At 39.4% G+C, this 14475-nt stretch overlaps 1 protein-coding gene and 1 pseudogene across 13 annotated transcripts in view; both read left to right on the forward strand.

Annotated features, from left to right (window-relative positions):
• Positions 1-14475, forward strand: part of RBMS2 (RNA binding motif single stranded interacting protein 2) — a 97444-nt gene that overhangs the window by 25647 nt on the left and 57322 nt on the right. For 6 of the 13 annotated variants that reach the window (XM_072746206.1, XM_072746208.1, XM_072746205.1 and 3 more), the window contains one exon: positions 248-334. The exons of 4 other annotated variants lie outside the window; for them this stretch is intronic. In XM_072746206.1, coding sequence (XP_072602307.1) covers positions 269-334 — 66 coding nt within the window. In that variant the 5' untranslated portion in view covers positions 248-268. Of the gene's footprint in view, positions 1-164; positions 335-6929; positions 7024-10986; positions 11010-14475 lie in introns of those variants that run through there. 3 more of the 13 variants (XM_072746216.1, XM_072746214.1, XM_072746211.1) reach the window with 3 other exon arrangements.
• On the forward strand, positions 6186-7092 carry LOC112922374 (large ribosomal subunit protein uL30-like; annotated as a pseudogene).

Below are 14475 nucleotides of genomic sequence, written 5' to 3' on the forward strand. Positions count from 1 at the left end.
CAAGACTGTGAAAAATAAAATAACATCTTGGGCATTAGGACCCAGTGGAAGTACCTCATTCAGACTCTTGGTTAACTTCTCTCAGTGACGTAAACAAGCAGCCCTAGCTCATTCTCTACCCGCCCCCCCCACCCTTCTCCCTCCTGCTCCTTTTCTCCCCCTTTCTCCTCCCCCTCCCTTTTCCCTCTAATTTTTTCTTTCCCTCTCTCTTCCCCCTCCCTGTCCCTCTCCCTCTTCTCTTTCTCAGCTCCCTTACATTAAAGAGAAAATGCTGCTATCAGTGACTTCCAGGCCTGGGATTTCGACTTTTGGCTATAACAAGAACAACAAGAAGGTAGGGAAAAGTGCTTTTTTGGAATCCAGCTACTTCCTTTCCTGGGGATCCGGGAGTGCCCTTGGCTTTAACATTCTTCGTTAGAGGGGATCAGAATTCCTCTCTCCACTCAGCGCCTCTCCCTTTTCCACCACTTCTTTTGGCATCTTTTCTCACCTGGCTTTGAAGTTCCAGCAGTTTACAGTCCATGTGTGTGAGGCCTGAAAAGGCAGGGGGATTAAAACAAATCAAGTTTGTAAGTTCGTATCTTTGTGAAATGAAGTTAGTTTGACTTCCTGCTGATATACCCCATCTCCCCTGGAATAGTATGTCATCTCAAACCCAGGCCCCCTGCCCACACCCTCCAAGGTTATTTTTATATTTTTGAAAAACTGTTTCTATTGCTGCCCCACTTCCTTTCTACCCTAACTCTACCAGCATTATCAGGTAAGTAGCTGAAATATGTAGTCAGGGAAATCACAACAGCTTGATCAAGAACTGGGTATACGCTTCTAGACTAGGAAGAGACCCCCACCTCACCCAGTCTGTAGGGAGGGAGTCCCAAGACAAGAACAGACCTTGGGATTAAGGCAGAAAGTTCTGTGATTCTTTGGGTTCTGCTGCTGAGCTGGTGCTTGGACCTCTGCTGGTAGCCAGGCTCTGCAGGGATCCTTGCAGTCTCTGTGATTAACCCACCATTGCCAGAGAATTGTGATACGCTTGGGCGCATGGGCAGTCTAATGAGGAGAGGTGGACAGTGATGCCCACATTCAGTAGGGAATATCCTTGGCAGTTTCTTGGCATTTCAGTGCACATGGTGCTGATTAGGAGGAACTTCATGCTGTAGGAGAAAGACCCTTTACCCTCTGTCTTGGCATTCAGCTGTTTTTTTTGAAGAAAAAAGATGTAATAGATGTATAGGGATCTTTTGTCCATCTGATGGAGTATAGGAAGGTGTAGAGAATTCTGCTACTTTCTCATATATCTAAAGATATTGTTATAGATAATTTAAACAGAGTATCTGATCAGGGCATTGGGTAAATGTTTAGATCCAAAACACTTAATGTCAATTTATTTTTTTATTTTTATTTTTTAAAGATTTTATTTATTTATTAATGAGAGATACAGAGAGAGAGGCAGACACAGGCAGAGAGAGAGGCAGAGAGAGAGAAGCAGGTTCCATGCAGGGAGCCTGATGTGGAACTTGATCTGGGTTCTCCAGGATCACCCCCTGGGCCAAAGGCAGGCGCCAAACTGCTGAGCCACCCAGGCATCCCTTAATGTCAGTTTATAATGGTATTCATTCTGTTTATATCCTTAAGAAATGTGGGTCCATATATGTTTGTTGGTTATCATTAATATACATACATATGAATATGTAATTTTGGTAGAATAATATTTCATCTGTATTCCTTTCAAATTTATGTAGTACTGTATGAAACTTTCCTTAATTTTTTTTTTTCTCCAAGTCTCTCAGGTTACCCAGACCCATTAAAATAAAGTAAAAATAATTCCAGAAGTTAGTTTTTTTCCTCCTAGGGGATTCATGTATTCAGTGCTATCTAAAATCTCATAGCTGTCTTTACTCCCTTTCCATCTTGTAGTATAGGAAACATTTAACCAGCTTCTAAATCTGGGATACCATAGGGGACAAACAAAGAGTTATAATTGTGGACTTGGACTCAAATCTCATATTTCTTCTGATAACTTAAAAGTTTGAGAAGCAATGAAGAATAATTGTGTGGGTTCTTACAGGTCACTGTTATGATGACATCACTTTGAGGTTATTTAGTTTAGTTTAGTTTTTTTTTTTTTAATTTTATTTATTTATTCATGAGAGAGGCAGAGACATAGGGAGAGACATAGGCAGAGGGAGAAGCAGGTTCCCTGCGAGGAGCCTGATGTGGCACTCGATCCCAGGACCCCGGAATCATGCCCTGAGCCAAAGGCAGTTGCTTAACTACTGAGCTACCTAGGTGCCCTGATGACATCACTTTGTATAGATGATTCCTTTGTGTGTGTGTGTGTGTGTGTGTGTGTGTGTGTGTGTGTGTATATATATATATATATATACTGGTGAATATTGGGTATATTTAAAGCATTACTACATTGTGTTGACCTGTAATGCTTTATGTGTTTCTCTTTTAGGAAGAGGGTGTAGATGGGTGTAGATGTTCATGTAATTTGTAAATTTTTATATTCAAGGTTACATTTTTCATATTAAAAAAAAAAAAGATTTTATTTATTTTAGAGAGAGAGAGCAAGGGGAGGGGCAGAGTAAGAGGGAGAACAAGTCTCAAGTGGACTCTGTGCTAAGCGCAGAGCCCATGGCAGGGCTCCATCCCAGAACCCTGAGATCATGAACTGAACCAAAATCAAGAGTCAGCTGCTTAACTTACCCTCAAGGTTATGTCTTTAGAATAACTTTGTTTTTAGTAATAAATTTAAGACATACCCACTAAAAAAAAAAAACATTAAGTATAAAGAGGTATATAAAATAAAAAGTTAAGTTTTCCTTTCATGTCCTGAAGTTCTTACCCAAATCCCACTCCTCAAGTAAATTAAACTGGTAGCAATTTGGCTATATATCCTACTATTCTATAACAGGTTAAGTTTTAATTTTGACATTGGCTTATTTGCCATTTCTATTAAGAACTCAGGTTCTCAAGTATATCAAGTCTGTGTAATAAAGTTCTTGGACCTGTCCAAAATATTTCAAAAACTGAAAGAACAATCAAAATTTAAACTTTTGAAAAATACAAATTCTAAATAGCTGCTTTGATTGTCTATCATTATGTTATACAAAAATCTAGGTATAGGGATCCCTGGGTGGCGCAGCGGTTTGGCGCCTGCCTTTGGCCAGGGGCGTGATCCTGGAGACCCGGGATCGAATCCCACGTCGGGCTCCCGGTGCATGGAGCCTGCTTCTCCCTCTGCCTGTGTCTCTGCCTCTCTCTCTCTCACTGTGTGCCTATCATAAATAAATAAAAATTTTTAAAAAAGTACTAAAAAAAAAAATCTAGCTATAAAAATTTGTGGAGATCTGCTTTCTTGAAGGAGATTTTTTTTAAGATTGATTTTATTTTATTTTATTTTATTTTATTTATTTATTTATTTATTTATTTATTTATTTATTTATTTATTTATGAGAGACACAGAGAGAGGCAGAGACATAGGCAGAGAGAGAAGCAGGCTTCCCACAGGGAGCTTGATGCAGAACTCAATCCTAGAACCCCATGATCACTCCTAGGACCCCATGATCATGACCTGAGCCAAAAGGCAGACACTCAACCACTGAGCCACCCAGTTGCGTCATGAAGGAGAATTTTTATATCACAATTTACTGTAGTCATCACTTCTAGCTTGTGGAGTAGAAATAATTGCCAGTGAGCTCAGAAGAGCTATTTGTACACCAGTGTTGTAACTTCTTTGAAAGTGTATTAATTTTATTTACTTGACTTTAAAAAGTAGAATTGTTTTATTTTGAAGCATATTTGTATACTTCACTTGTCAGGGAAGTTGTTACCTGAGGAGTCCGTGACATCATTTTTTTACTGTTTTTGCTGTGGTGAATATAGGAATATAATAAACAAATGTATAATTCCTTTTTTTTTTCCGAATGTATAATTCCTAATAAAGGCAGATTCTTTCTCAGGATGTAGTGTTGAATATCCATTCTTTTCTTGGCATTAAAATAGAGAAAAGGGGAACGTAGATTTCAAAGACTGTTCCTGCAAAATAATGTAGCACATGTTTTAAAAACATCTATTTTAATGGCCTTCAATTACTCTTTGGTTCATTAAAAAAAAAGTAAAAGGACCAGAGTTCTAGGGTCTCAACGCTTCCTTCAGTGTTTGAAAGTGCCTCTGTAGAGAGATTTGAGTATAGGTGAGACTGAAAGAGGAAATGTTTGGCACTAAAGGAATCTCAGACTTGTAAAGGGTCTAACCACTCCTTCCCTGACATCATCTTCCTGGCATGTGTTATTATAATTTAACTCCTCAGAGCATCAACAACTATTTCCTGTGGAAAAAAAAAAAGAAAGGAGATTTTGTTTAACTTGGGATAATTTGCCTTGCCTAACCTATTTTGCATAAATTTCTGTTTCCTCTGGATCTTAATGTATTGATGATCAGTGTGGGGCGGGGGAAGGGAGGGGGTTACTGGAAGCAGAGACTGTTGGGCATTGTCAGATCTTCACTCTTTGAGAAGCAGGAGTTACCTGAAAGTTTAAGTATTTACTTAGGAGTGAAGAAAGTGGGAAGCAATGCTATAATTGCTTATACTTAAACAGGGAAGGATGATTTTTTGCATGCTTGCTATATTTTTCAACTAGTTTTCATCAAGTCAAACTTATTAGAACTGAGGACTAAGAACTCTTAGTTCTTGACTGGGGCAGCTATTCTGTTATCCGTAATAAAGTTGACTTAGTTGGTTAAAGTTTAGTGGTGATATCTTTCCTTTGATCCCTCCTTTCCCTTTTGAGCCCTACTATACTAATTTATGTACTCATTACTGATTATTTTTATGTTAATAGTATCTTTACTTTAATAGTATCCCACATGATCTCCTTGCCTCCTAGTTCTCTTCCCCTTACCCCTGGCCCCTAAATAACTTTAAAGGATTTTTTAAAAAGATTTTTAATTTATTTATGAGCAAGACCGTGCAAGGGAGTGAACACAGAGCAGGGGGAGGAGCAGAGGGAGAGGGCCAAGCAGACTGCTTACATGGGGCTGGATACCTTGAGCTTATGATCTGAGCCGAAAACAAGTCAGTCGCTTAATTGACTGCGCCCCCTGCCAGTAACTTTATATTTGCTGCTAGAGCAGTCTTCCAACATCCCAGCAGTCTAGTGCTGAGCATTTCTTATATAAAAACCTTTAATGGCTATATATTACCTGCTAAACAAAGCCCATGTCCTAGCCCAATACCCACTATTTATCCAGCCTTTCCTTTTTTTTATTAAAAAAATTTTTTTTAAAGATTTTATTTATTTATTCATGAGAGAAAGAGAGAGAAAGAGAGAGAGAGAGAGGCAGAGACACAGGCAGAGGGAGAAACAGACTCCATGCAGGGAGCCCGATGCGGGACTTGATCCCCGGTCTCCAGGATCAGGTTCTGGGCTGAATGTGGCGCTAAACCACTGAGCCACCTGGGCTGCTCCCCCCCCCCGCCCCCCTAAAAAAATCTTTTAAGTAGGCTCCATGCCCAGCATGGCACCTAATGTAGGGCTTGAACTCACACCCTGAGATCAAGACCTGAGCTGAAACTGAGAATAGGACATTTAACTGACTGAGCCACCCAGGTGCCCCTATCCAACTTTCCTTATCTCCCCCCCTTCCCCCTCTTGATTCCATTCCTTTATTCTGCTCTACCCAGATGTTTTACCTGTAATTTTTTGGATGTACCCTTGAATTATTGCATTTCTAATTCCATTAGAAAATATGCTATAAGAAAAATAGAAACAGGAAACAGAAAAGAAACAGGATGACATAAAATATAGATTAGAATAAGAGGTTGGATGGAATTATAATACAGATGTGCACACCATACAGTTTTACCCTGAAGGTGAAGACTGAAGAGTACCCATTGATTTTTGTCACTGCAGAGGTGGTTGGTAATTTTGACAAGCAATTTCAGAGTGGAGAACAGAAGTGAGGTTGTAGTGAACAGTGTATGATTGTAAAAAGGTATGGAAGTATAGATGGTGTATATAGACTAATCTTTTAAGAACTTTAAGGCAGAGTCCTCTTTTCTGGCTAGAGCCACGGTGGGTACAAAAAAGAAGAAAAAGAAGATCTTTGCTGTGCCAGAAACCCTTAAGAAAAAGCTAAGGAATTCCATAGAGTTGAAGATCGAGCATCTGAGAAAAAAGTTTGCCCCAACGATGCTTTGAAAGGCAAGGAGGAAGCTTATTTATGAAAAAGATAGGCATTACCACAAGGAATACAGGCAGAGGGATCCCTGGGTGGCGCAGCGGTTTAGCGCCTGCCTTTGGCCCAGGGCGCGATCCTGGAGACCCGGGATCGAATCCCATGTCGGGCTCCCAGTGCATGGAGCTTGCTTCTCCCTCTGCCTATGTCTCTGCCTCTCTCTCTCTCTCTGTGTGACTATCATAAATAAATAAAATTTAAAAAAAATTAGGAATACAGGCAGATATACAGGACTGAGATTTGAATGGCGAGGATGGCAAGGAAAGCTGGCAACTTCTATGTGTCTGCAGAACCCAAATTGGCATTTGTCATCAGGATCAGAGGTATCAGTGGTGTGAGCCCAAAGATTCGAAAGGTGTTGCAGCTTCTTTGCCTTCACCAGATCTTCAGTGGCACCTTTGTTAAGCTTAACAAGGCTTCAGTTAACATGCTAGGGATTGTGGAACCATATATAGCATGGGAGTACCCAAACCTGAAGTCAGTGAATGAATTGATCTACAAGCGTGGTTATGGCAAGATCAATAAGAAGTGAATTGCCCTGATAACACATTGATTGCCCGATCTCTTGGTAAATACGGCATCATCTGCATGAAGGATCTGATTCACGAGATCTATACTGTTGGAAAATGTTTCAAAGAAGCAAACAACTTGTTATGACCCTGCATATTATCTTCTGCATATAGGGGAATGAAGAAAAAAGCACCCATTTTGTAGAAGGTGGAGATGCTAGCAACAAGGAAGACCAGATCAATAGGCTTATTAGAAGGATGAACTAAGGTATCTACCATGATTATTTTTCAAATCTGGTCAGTTAATAAATCACTACTTTCATTTTTTTAAAAAAGATGTTATGTATTTATTCATGGAGAGACAGAGAAAGAGAGAGAGAGAGAGAAAGAGAGGCAGAGACACAGGCAGAGGGAGAAGCAGGCTCCATGCAGGGAGCTCGATGCGCGATTCGATCCCGGGACTCCAGGATCATGCCCTGGGCCAAAGGCAGGCGCCAAACTGCTGAGCCACCCAAGGATCCCCTAAATGACTACTTTTATTTTTTAATTTTTTATTTTTTAAAATATTTATTTATTCATGAGAAACACAGAGGTGTGGGAGAGAGAGGCAGAGACACAGGCAGAGGGAGAAGCAGGCTCCATGCAGGGAGCCCCGTGTGGGACTTGATCCCGGGACTCCAGGATCACGCCCGGGGCTGAAGGTAGGGGCTAAACTGCTGAGCCACCCAGGGATCCCTAATGACTACTTTTAAACGGAAAAAAAAAAAAAAAACTTTAAGATGGGGAGCAGAAAGCAATTAAAAATGGGCAGAAGATATGATTAAATATTTCTTCAAAGAAAATCTACAAATAGCCATGAAAAAGGTGCTCAGCGTCATTAGCCATCAAGGAAATGCAAATCAAAACTACAATGAGATACCACTTCACACCCACTAGGATGGCTGTAATCAAAAAGACAGGTAATAATAACCTGGAGTAATTGGACTCTTCATACACTGTGGGAATGTAAAATGGTGCAACTGCTTTGGAAGTTTGGCAGTTCTTTAAAAGATTAAACGCAGACAGGGTGTCTGAATGGCTCAGTCCATTAGGCTTCTGACTTCTGTTTAGATCATGGTCTCCGAGTCCTGGGATCCAGCATGGTGGTGGGCTTCTGGCTCAGTGGGGAGTCTTCTTGTCCCTCTGCTGCCACCTCCTCACCCCGCTCTCTCTCTCTCTAATATAAATAAATAAAAAATCTTTTTAAAAAAGGGTTAAACACTGTCCTAGGTATATACCCAAGAGGAATTAAAACATGTCCATACAAAAACTTGTGCACCAGTGTTTATCGCACCATTATTCATAATAACCAAAAAGTGGAAACCACCCAGATATCCACCAACTGATGAATGGATAAATAAAATATTGTATGTACCCATACAGCGGAAGTTTTGGAATTTCATTCATCAGTAAGAAAGAGTACTGATACATTGTACAAGATGGATGAACCTTGAAAAATGTTATGCTAGGTCAAAGATGCCATTAATGAAGCCCACGTATTTTATGCTTCCATTTATATGAAATGTCCAGAATAGGCCAATCTATGGAGACAGAAAGGAGATTAATGGTTGTCTACATCTAGAGGGGATGGGGATGGTTGGGGAAAATGAGGACTGACTGGGTAATGGGTAATGGGTATTGGGTTTTTTTTGGGGGGGGGATAGTGAAAATGTTCTAAAATTAATTGTGATGGCTGTGAAACTGATCTAAGTACCATTGAATTTATACTTCAGGTGGGTTGATTACATGGTATGTAAGTTACATATCAATAAAGTTGTTATTTTAAAAAGATAGGGAACAGAGAAATGACATAAAAGCAGAAAGAAGATAGAGGTAATATTGAGAGAACTTTTTTATTTTTATTTTTTTATGATTTTATTTATATATTCATGAGAAACACACACACACAGAGGCAGAGACATAGGCAGAGAGGGAGGTAGGCTTCATGGAAGGGAGCTCGATGTGGGTCTCATCCTGAGACTTTAGGATCATGCCCTGGGCCAAAGGCAGATGCTCAACTGCTGAGCCACCCAGGCGTCCCCAGAGAATTTTTTTAAAGATGGGAGCTATGGGAGCCAAATGTAAAGAGAATTACCTGTGTTACTTTATACTTATTTTCCAAATATATATGTTCCTATTCTTCTTGTTCTCTCCGATCCTTTCATTTTTTTTGTGCCTCAAGTATTCAGCCTCTCTGATCCTTTGTTGTTTTTGCTGTCCCTTCCTTTTGGAATAGCCTTTCTGTTGGTTTGTTCCCTCCACCCACATTCATTAAACAGCTCCAGCATGCTAGGCCCTGGGGGTAAGGTATGGTTGTGGCTGTTCTGTAGCTGACAGAACTGTCTTTCAAAACCCCATCTATCCCTCAACTTCAGCTGAAATGTTACCTTTTCTATAAAGCTTCTCCTAATTTCTTTACCTCCCAGCCCTCAAGAAGACTTTTTTTCCCCCAAAGTCTCTATAATATTCTGTATTTCATATAGGATAATTTATATAATTTTGCATTGCTTTGGAATCATTTAGGTGATGGTCTTATCTTCACTGGAGTATATATTCTGTAAAAGGTAGAGGTAGCATCATTCAGTTTTTATCCTCCAGAACACCTGATAACAGTTTCCTAAGCCTATCTAGTAGATACTAAAAAAATATATATCCTAATAAATGTAATTAAACTACTGTTAGGCATTAAATTAAGGTTAAATGAAGGAAGGCAGCATTGTATTCTATAGAAATAGTGAAATATGGAGTTAGATCTGAATTTAATTGTGGCTTTTGTTAATTATTAGCTGTGTGCCTAGTTGCAAGTTTCTTAGGGTCTCTCTGACCTTGAGTTCTTCATCTTAAAGTGCAGATACATTTTATTGGGTTATTTTGAGAATTGGTAATATTTGATAATATTTGTAATCATATATCGGTATGTATAACTGGGCTATTATTTTTCTTTCTTTCTTTCTTTCTTTCTTTCTTTCTTCTTTCTTTCTTTCTTTCTTTCTTTCTTTCTTTCTTTCTTCTTTCTTTCTTTCTTTCTTTCTCTTTCTTTTCTTTTCTTTTCTTTTCTTTTCTTTTCTTTCTTTTCTTTTCTTCTTTCTTTCTTTCTTTTTTTCTAAGTAAGCTCCTTGCCCAACATGGGGCTTGAACTCATGACCCCAAAATCAAGAGTCACATGTTCTACAGACTGAGCCGGGCAGGGGCCCAAACTATTATTTCTTTTATCAGAAAAAGCCGTTTTCTTCATGCCACTTTTTCTTCCAGCTGCTGCCCTATTTCTCTTCTTCCCTTTACCTTAAAATATCTTGAAAGGGTTATCCAAGAGTTGCATGTACTTGCGCTCTCTCATTTATTTCCTTGCATTATTTTTCTTTTCTTTTTTTTAAAGATTTTAAAAATTTATTCGTTAGAGACACACACAGAGAGAGACAGAGATACAGGCAGAGGGAGAAGTAGGCTCCATGCAGGGACTAGGTCCCAGGTCTCCAGGATCACACCCGGGCTGAAGGTGGGGCTAAACCGCTGAGCCACCCAGGGATCCCCTATTTTTCTTTTCTCATCTTTAGTATATTACTTGATAATACAGAAGATTACGTGAAATTGATTATGTGCAATTATAAAGCATAATATTAAGAGAATACCTGTAAGCCCACCTTCCAACTCAAGAACTAGAATAATTTCTTATAAATTACATTGTTCTATGTATATAGTTGTTTAATTGTATACATTATCTCACTTAATCCTTGTAACAATTTCATCATTATTATCTGCATTTTACAGGTGAGAAAAAATGAGGTACAGAGTGTTTTAATAATCACTTGCTGGTGAATGGCCCAGTTAGGATTTGAACTCAGTCTGGCTTAGTCTATGTTCTCAATTACTACCATATTGCCTTGTTGCAATACATAGTCTTCTGGCCTTTTTTCCCCTCCATTCTATATGACGTTTTCATTATCCATGTTCTCTTAATTTAATTAAAAAAATTTTTTTGTGATTCATGTTCTATACAGCAGTGATTTATTCAGTTTTCAATGCTGTATGGTATTTCATTTTGTGAATATACCATAATTTATCCATTCTCCTGCCAGTGAGTTTTTGGATTATTTCTAGGTTTGTTTTTGCTATTGCTAACATTGTTGCACTGAACATTCTCATATTTGTATTGTAGTACATTGGTAAGAATTTCTCTTGTGTTTGTACCTAGGAGTTGAATTGCTGAGTCACAAGGTATGTGAATATTCACTCTAAAGAGGTAATGCTAAATTGCTTTCCAAGTGTACCAAGTTTGTTCTTATCCATGCTGTATAAAATTTACTATAGATTCACATCCTCTCTACTTATTCGTTCTCTTGTAAACCCAAGATCATTAGGCTTTTACTACCGCCGCTTCACCAGAACTGCTCTTAGAAGGGTCTGCAGTGACTTTCATGTTGTTGAATGGTCAGTTTGTATCCTCATCTTACTTGATTGATCTATTGTCAAAACACTTGACATAATTGATCACACTATTCCTTGAAACACTTTCTTCATTTGTTTTACGGAACACTACTTTCTCCTCTTCCTCTAGTACCTGAGGACCTCTCTTCTTTTTTTTTTTTTTTTTTTAATATTTTATTTATTCATGAGAGACACAGAGAGAGAGAGAGAGAGAGGCAGAGACACAGGCAGAGGGAGAAGCAGGCTCCATTCAGGGAGCCCGATGTGGGACTCGATCCTGGATCTCCAGGATCATACCCTGAGCCAAAGGCTGATGCTCAACCACTGAGCCACCCAGGCGTCCCTGAGGCCTCTCTTCTTAAAGTTCCTTTGCTTGTTCCTCTTTATTCTCATCTTTAAACCTTACAGTTCCCCAGGATTCAGTCCTTGAGTTTTTTCTTTTTCCTTTTATATTTAAATTTTTTTGAGGGAGAGCATGTGTGTGGGTGCATGTGTGCTCACTCGAGCAGTGGCAGGGAAGAGCAGAGGGAGAGAATCTTAAGCACACAGTGGTCCTCATACAGGGTTCAATCTCACGACCCTGGGAACATGACCAGAGCTGAAAATCAAGGTTGGATGCTTAACCTACTGAGCCACCCAGATGCCCCTTGAGTTTCTTTTCTTTTCCAAGATTTTATTTATTTATTCATGAGAGAGAGAGAGAGAGAGGCAGAGACACAGGCAGAGGGAGAAGTAGGCTCCATGCAGGGCGCTCGACATGGGACTCGATCCCAGGTCTCCAGGATCACACCCGGGCTGAAGGTGGTGCTAAACCGCTGAGCCACCCGGGCTGCCTTGAGTTTCTTTTCGGTCTTTACTTCTCCCTTCATAACTTATCCAGTCTCGTAGCTTTAAATATCTTCCATATCATGGGAACTCTCAAATTGTATTTCTGACCTACACTGCCCTCTTGCATTCCAGATTCATATATCTATTATCACCCTTGACATCTCCACTTAGATGTTTATTGGACGTTTCAAATTTAACATGGCTAAAACAAAGCTCCAGCCTGCTTTCTACCTTCCTGCCAAACTGTCCTCAGTAAATAGTAACTTCATTTTCCCAGGTGTTCAACCAAAAAGCTTAACTTATACTTGACTTCTCTCTTTCTCATACAGCCCATATATAATAGCATAATATGGGCATCCCCAGTGACTTAGCGGTTTAGCGCCACCTTCGGCCCGGGTCGTGATCCTGGAGACCTGGGATTGAGTCCCGCGTTGGGCTCCCTCCATGGAGCCTGCTTCTCCCTCTGCCTGTGTCTCTGCCTCTCTCTCTCTCTCTCAAATAAATAAATAAATAAATAAATAATCTTTAAAAATTGCATAATACTAGTGTCTATTTTATTGGACTATTAGTAATTAATGCCTAGTACATAGTAAAGGATCATTAAGGCTAGCAGTTATAACGAACCACCCTTGGAAAATATGATTCCAGTATCTCTATTCCTATCTGCATATAAAAAAATTTTTCCCCTAAGTTTTTGTTTAGGAATAGAATTTAGTGATTCATCACTTTATATATAACACCCAGTGCTCAACACAAGTGCCTTCCTTAATACCCATCACTCATTTAGCCTATTCCCGACCTGTCAACCCTCAGTTTGTTCAAAAAAATGTTTAAGATTTTATTTATTTATTATTTATTTATTCATTAAAGATTTTATTTATTTATTCATGAGAAAGACAGAGAAAGAGAGAGAAGCAGAGACACAGACAGAGGGAGAAGCAGGCTCCATGCAGCGAGCCCAACGTGGGACTCGATCCCAGGTCTCCAGGATCACACCCTGGGCTGAAGACGGCGCTAAACCACCGAGCCACCCGGGCTGCCCATTTTATTTTATTTTTTAAATATTTTATTTATTTATTCATGAGAGACAGAGAGAGAGAGAGAGGTAGAGACATAGGCGGAGGGAGAAGTAGGCTCCATGCAGGGAACCTGACGTGGGACTTGATCCCAGGTCTCCAGGATCATGCCCTGGGCCAAAGGCATGTGCCAAACCTCTGAGCCACCCAGGTGTCCCAAGATTTTATTTTTAAATAATTTCTGTGCACAATGTGGGGCTCAAACTTACAACCTTGAGATCAAGAGTCCCATGCTCTACCAACTGAGCCAGCCACATGCCCCATTCCTATCTGCATATTAACAAGCTTATAATTTGTCCCATCTTAAAAAAAAAAAGGCAGAAAAACTCAAAGCAACCATACTCTGCTTTGATCCCATGTCTCCTGCCAGTATTGTCCATTTCTCTGATCTCTTTCATAATCACACATCTTGGAGCACTTGACTGGCTCTCTAGATAGAGCATGTGACCCTTGATCTCAAGGTTGTGAGTTCAAGCCCCTCTTTGGGTATGGAGATTACTTAAAAAAAAAAAAAAAACAGCAAAACTTCTTGAAAGAGCAGATCCTATATTTCCTTACCTCTCATTTTCTTATTTTTCTATTTTTAACTGTGGTAAAATATACATATAACACAAAGTTTACCATTTTACCCATTTTTAAGTGTACAGTAAACAATAGTAATTTACATTGTTGTGCAACCAATATTTAGAATTCTTTTTGTCTTGCAGAACTGTAAGTCTGTACTCATTAAACAATTTCCCATCATCTCCTCCTTCTATTCTCTGGCAACCACTGTTCTTTTGTGTTTCTGAATTCTCTAAATATCTCATATAAGTTGAATCATACAGTATTTATCTTTTTGTGATTGGCTTATTTCATTTAGCATAATGTCTTCAAAGTTCATCCATGTTGAAATATTTTTTTTTAAGATTTATTTATTTATTCATGAGAGAGACAGAGACACAGCAGAGGGGGAAGCAGGCTCCACACAAGGAGCCCGATGGGGGACTTGATCCCAGGACCCCGGGAGCATGCACTGAGCCGAAGGCAGACACTCAAACCCTGAGCCACCCAGGCGTCACTCATGTTGAAATACCTGTCAGAATTTTCTTGCCTTTTTTTTTTTTTTTTTTTTTTTTTTTTAGATTTTATTTATTTATTCACGAGAGACACAGGCAGAGGGAGAAGTAGGCTCCCTGAATGGAGCCTGATTTGGTACTCGATCCCAGGACTCCAGGATCACACCCTGAGCTGAAGGCAGATGCTTAACTGCTAAGCCACACAGGTGTCCCAGAATTTCCTTGCTTTTTAAGGTTGAATAATGTTTATCAAATATATACCACATGTTGTTTATTCATTCATCCATTTATCCA

The sequence above is a fragment of the Vulpes vulpes genome, unplaced genomic scaffold (assembly GCF_048418805.1).
Source record: "Vulpes vulpes isolate BD-2025 unplaced genomic scaffold, VulVul3 u000000674, whole genome shotgun sequence".
NCBI classification, from domain to species: domain Eukaryota; kingdom Metazoa; phylum Chordata; class Mammalia; order Carnivora; family Canidae; genus Vulpes; species Vulpes vulpes.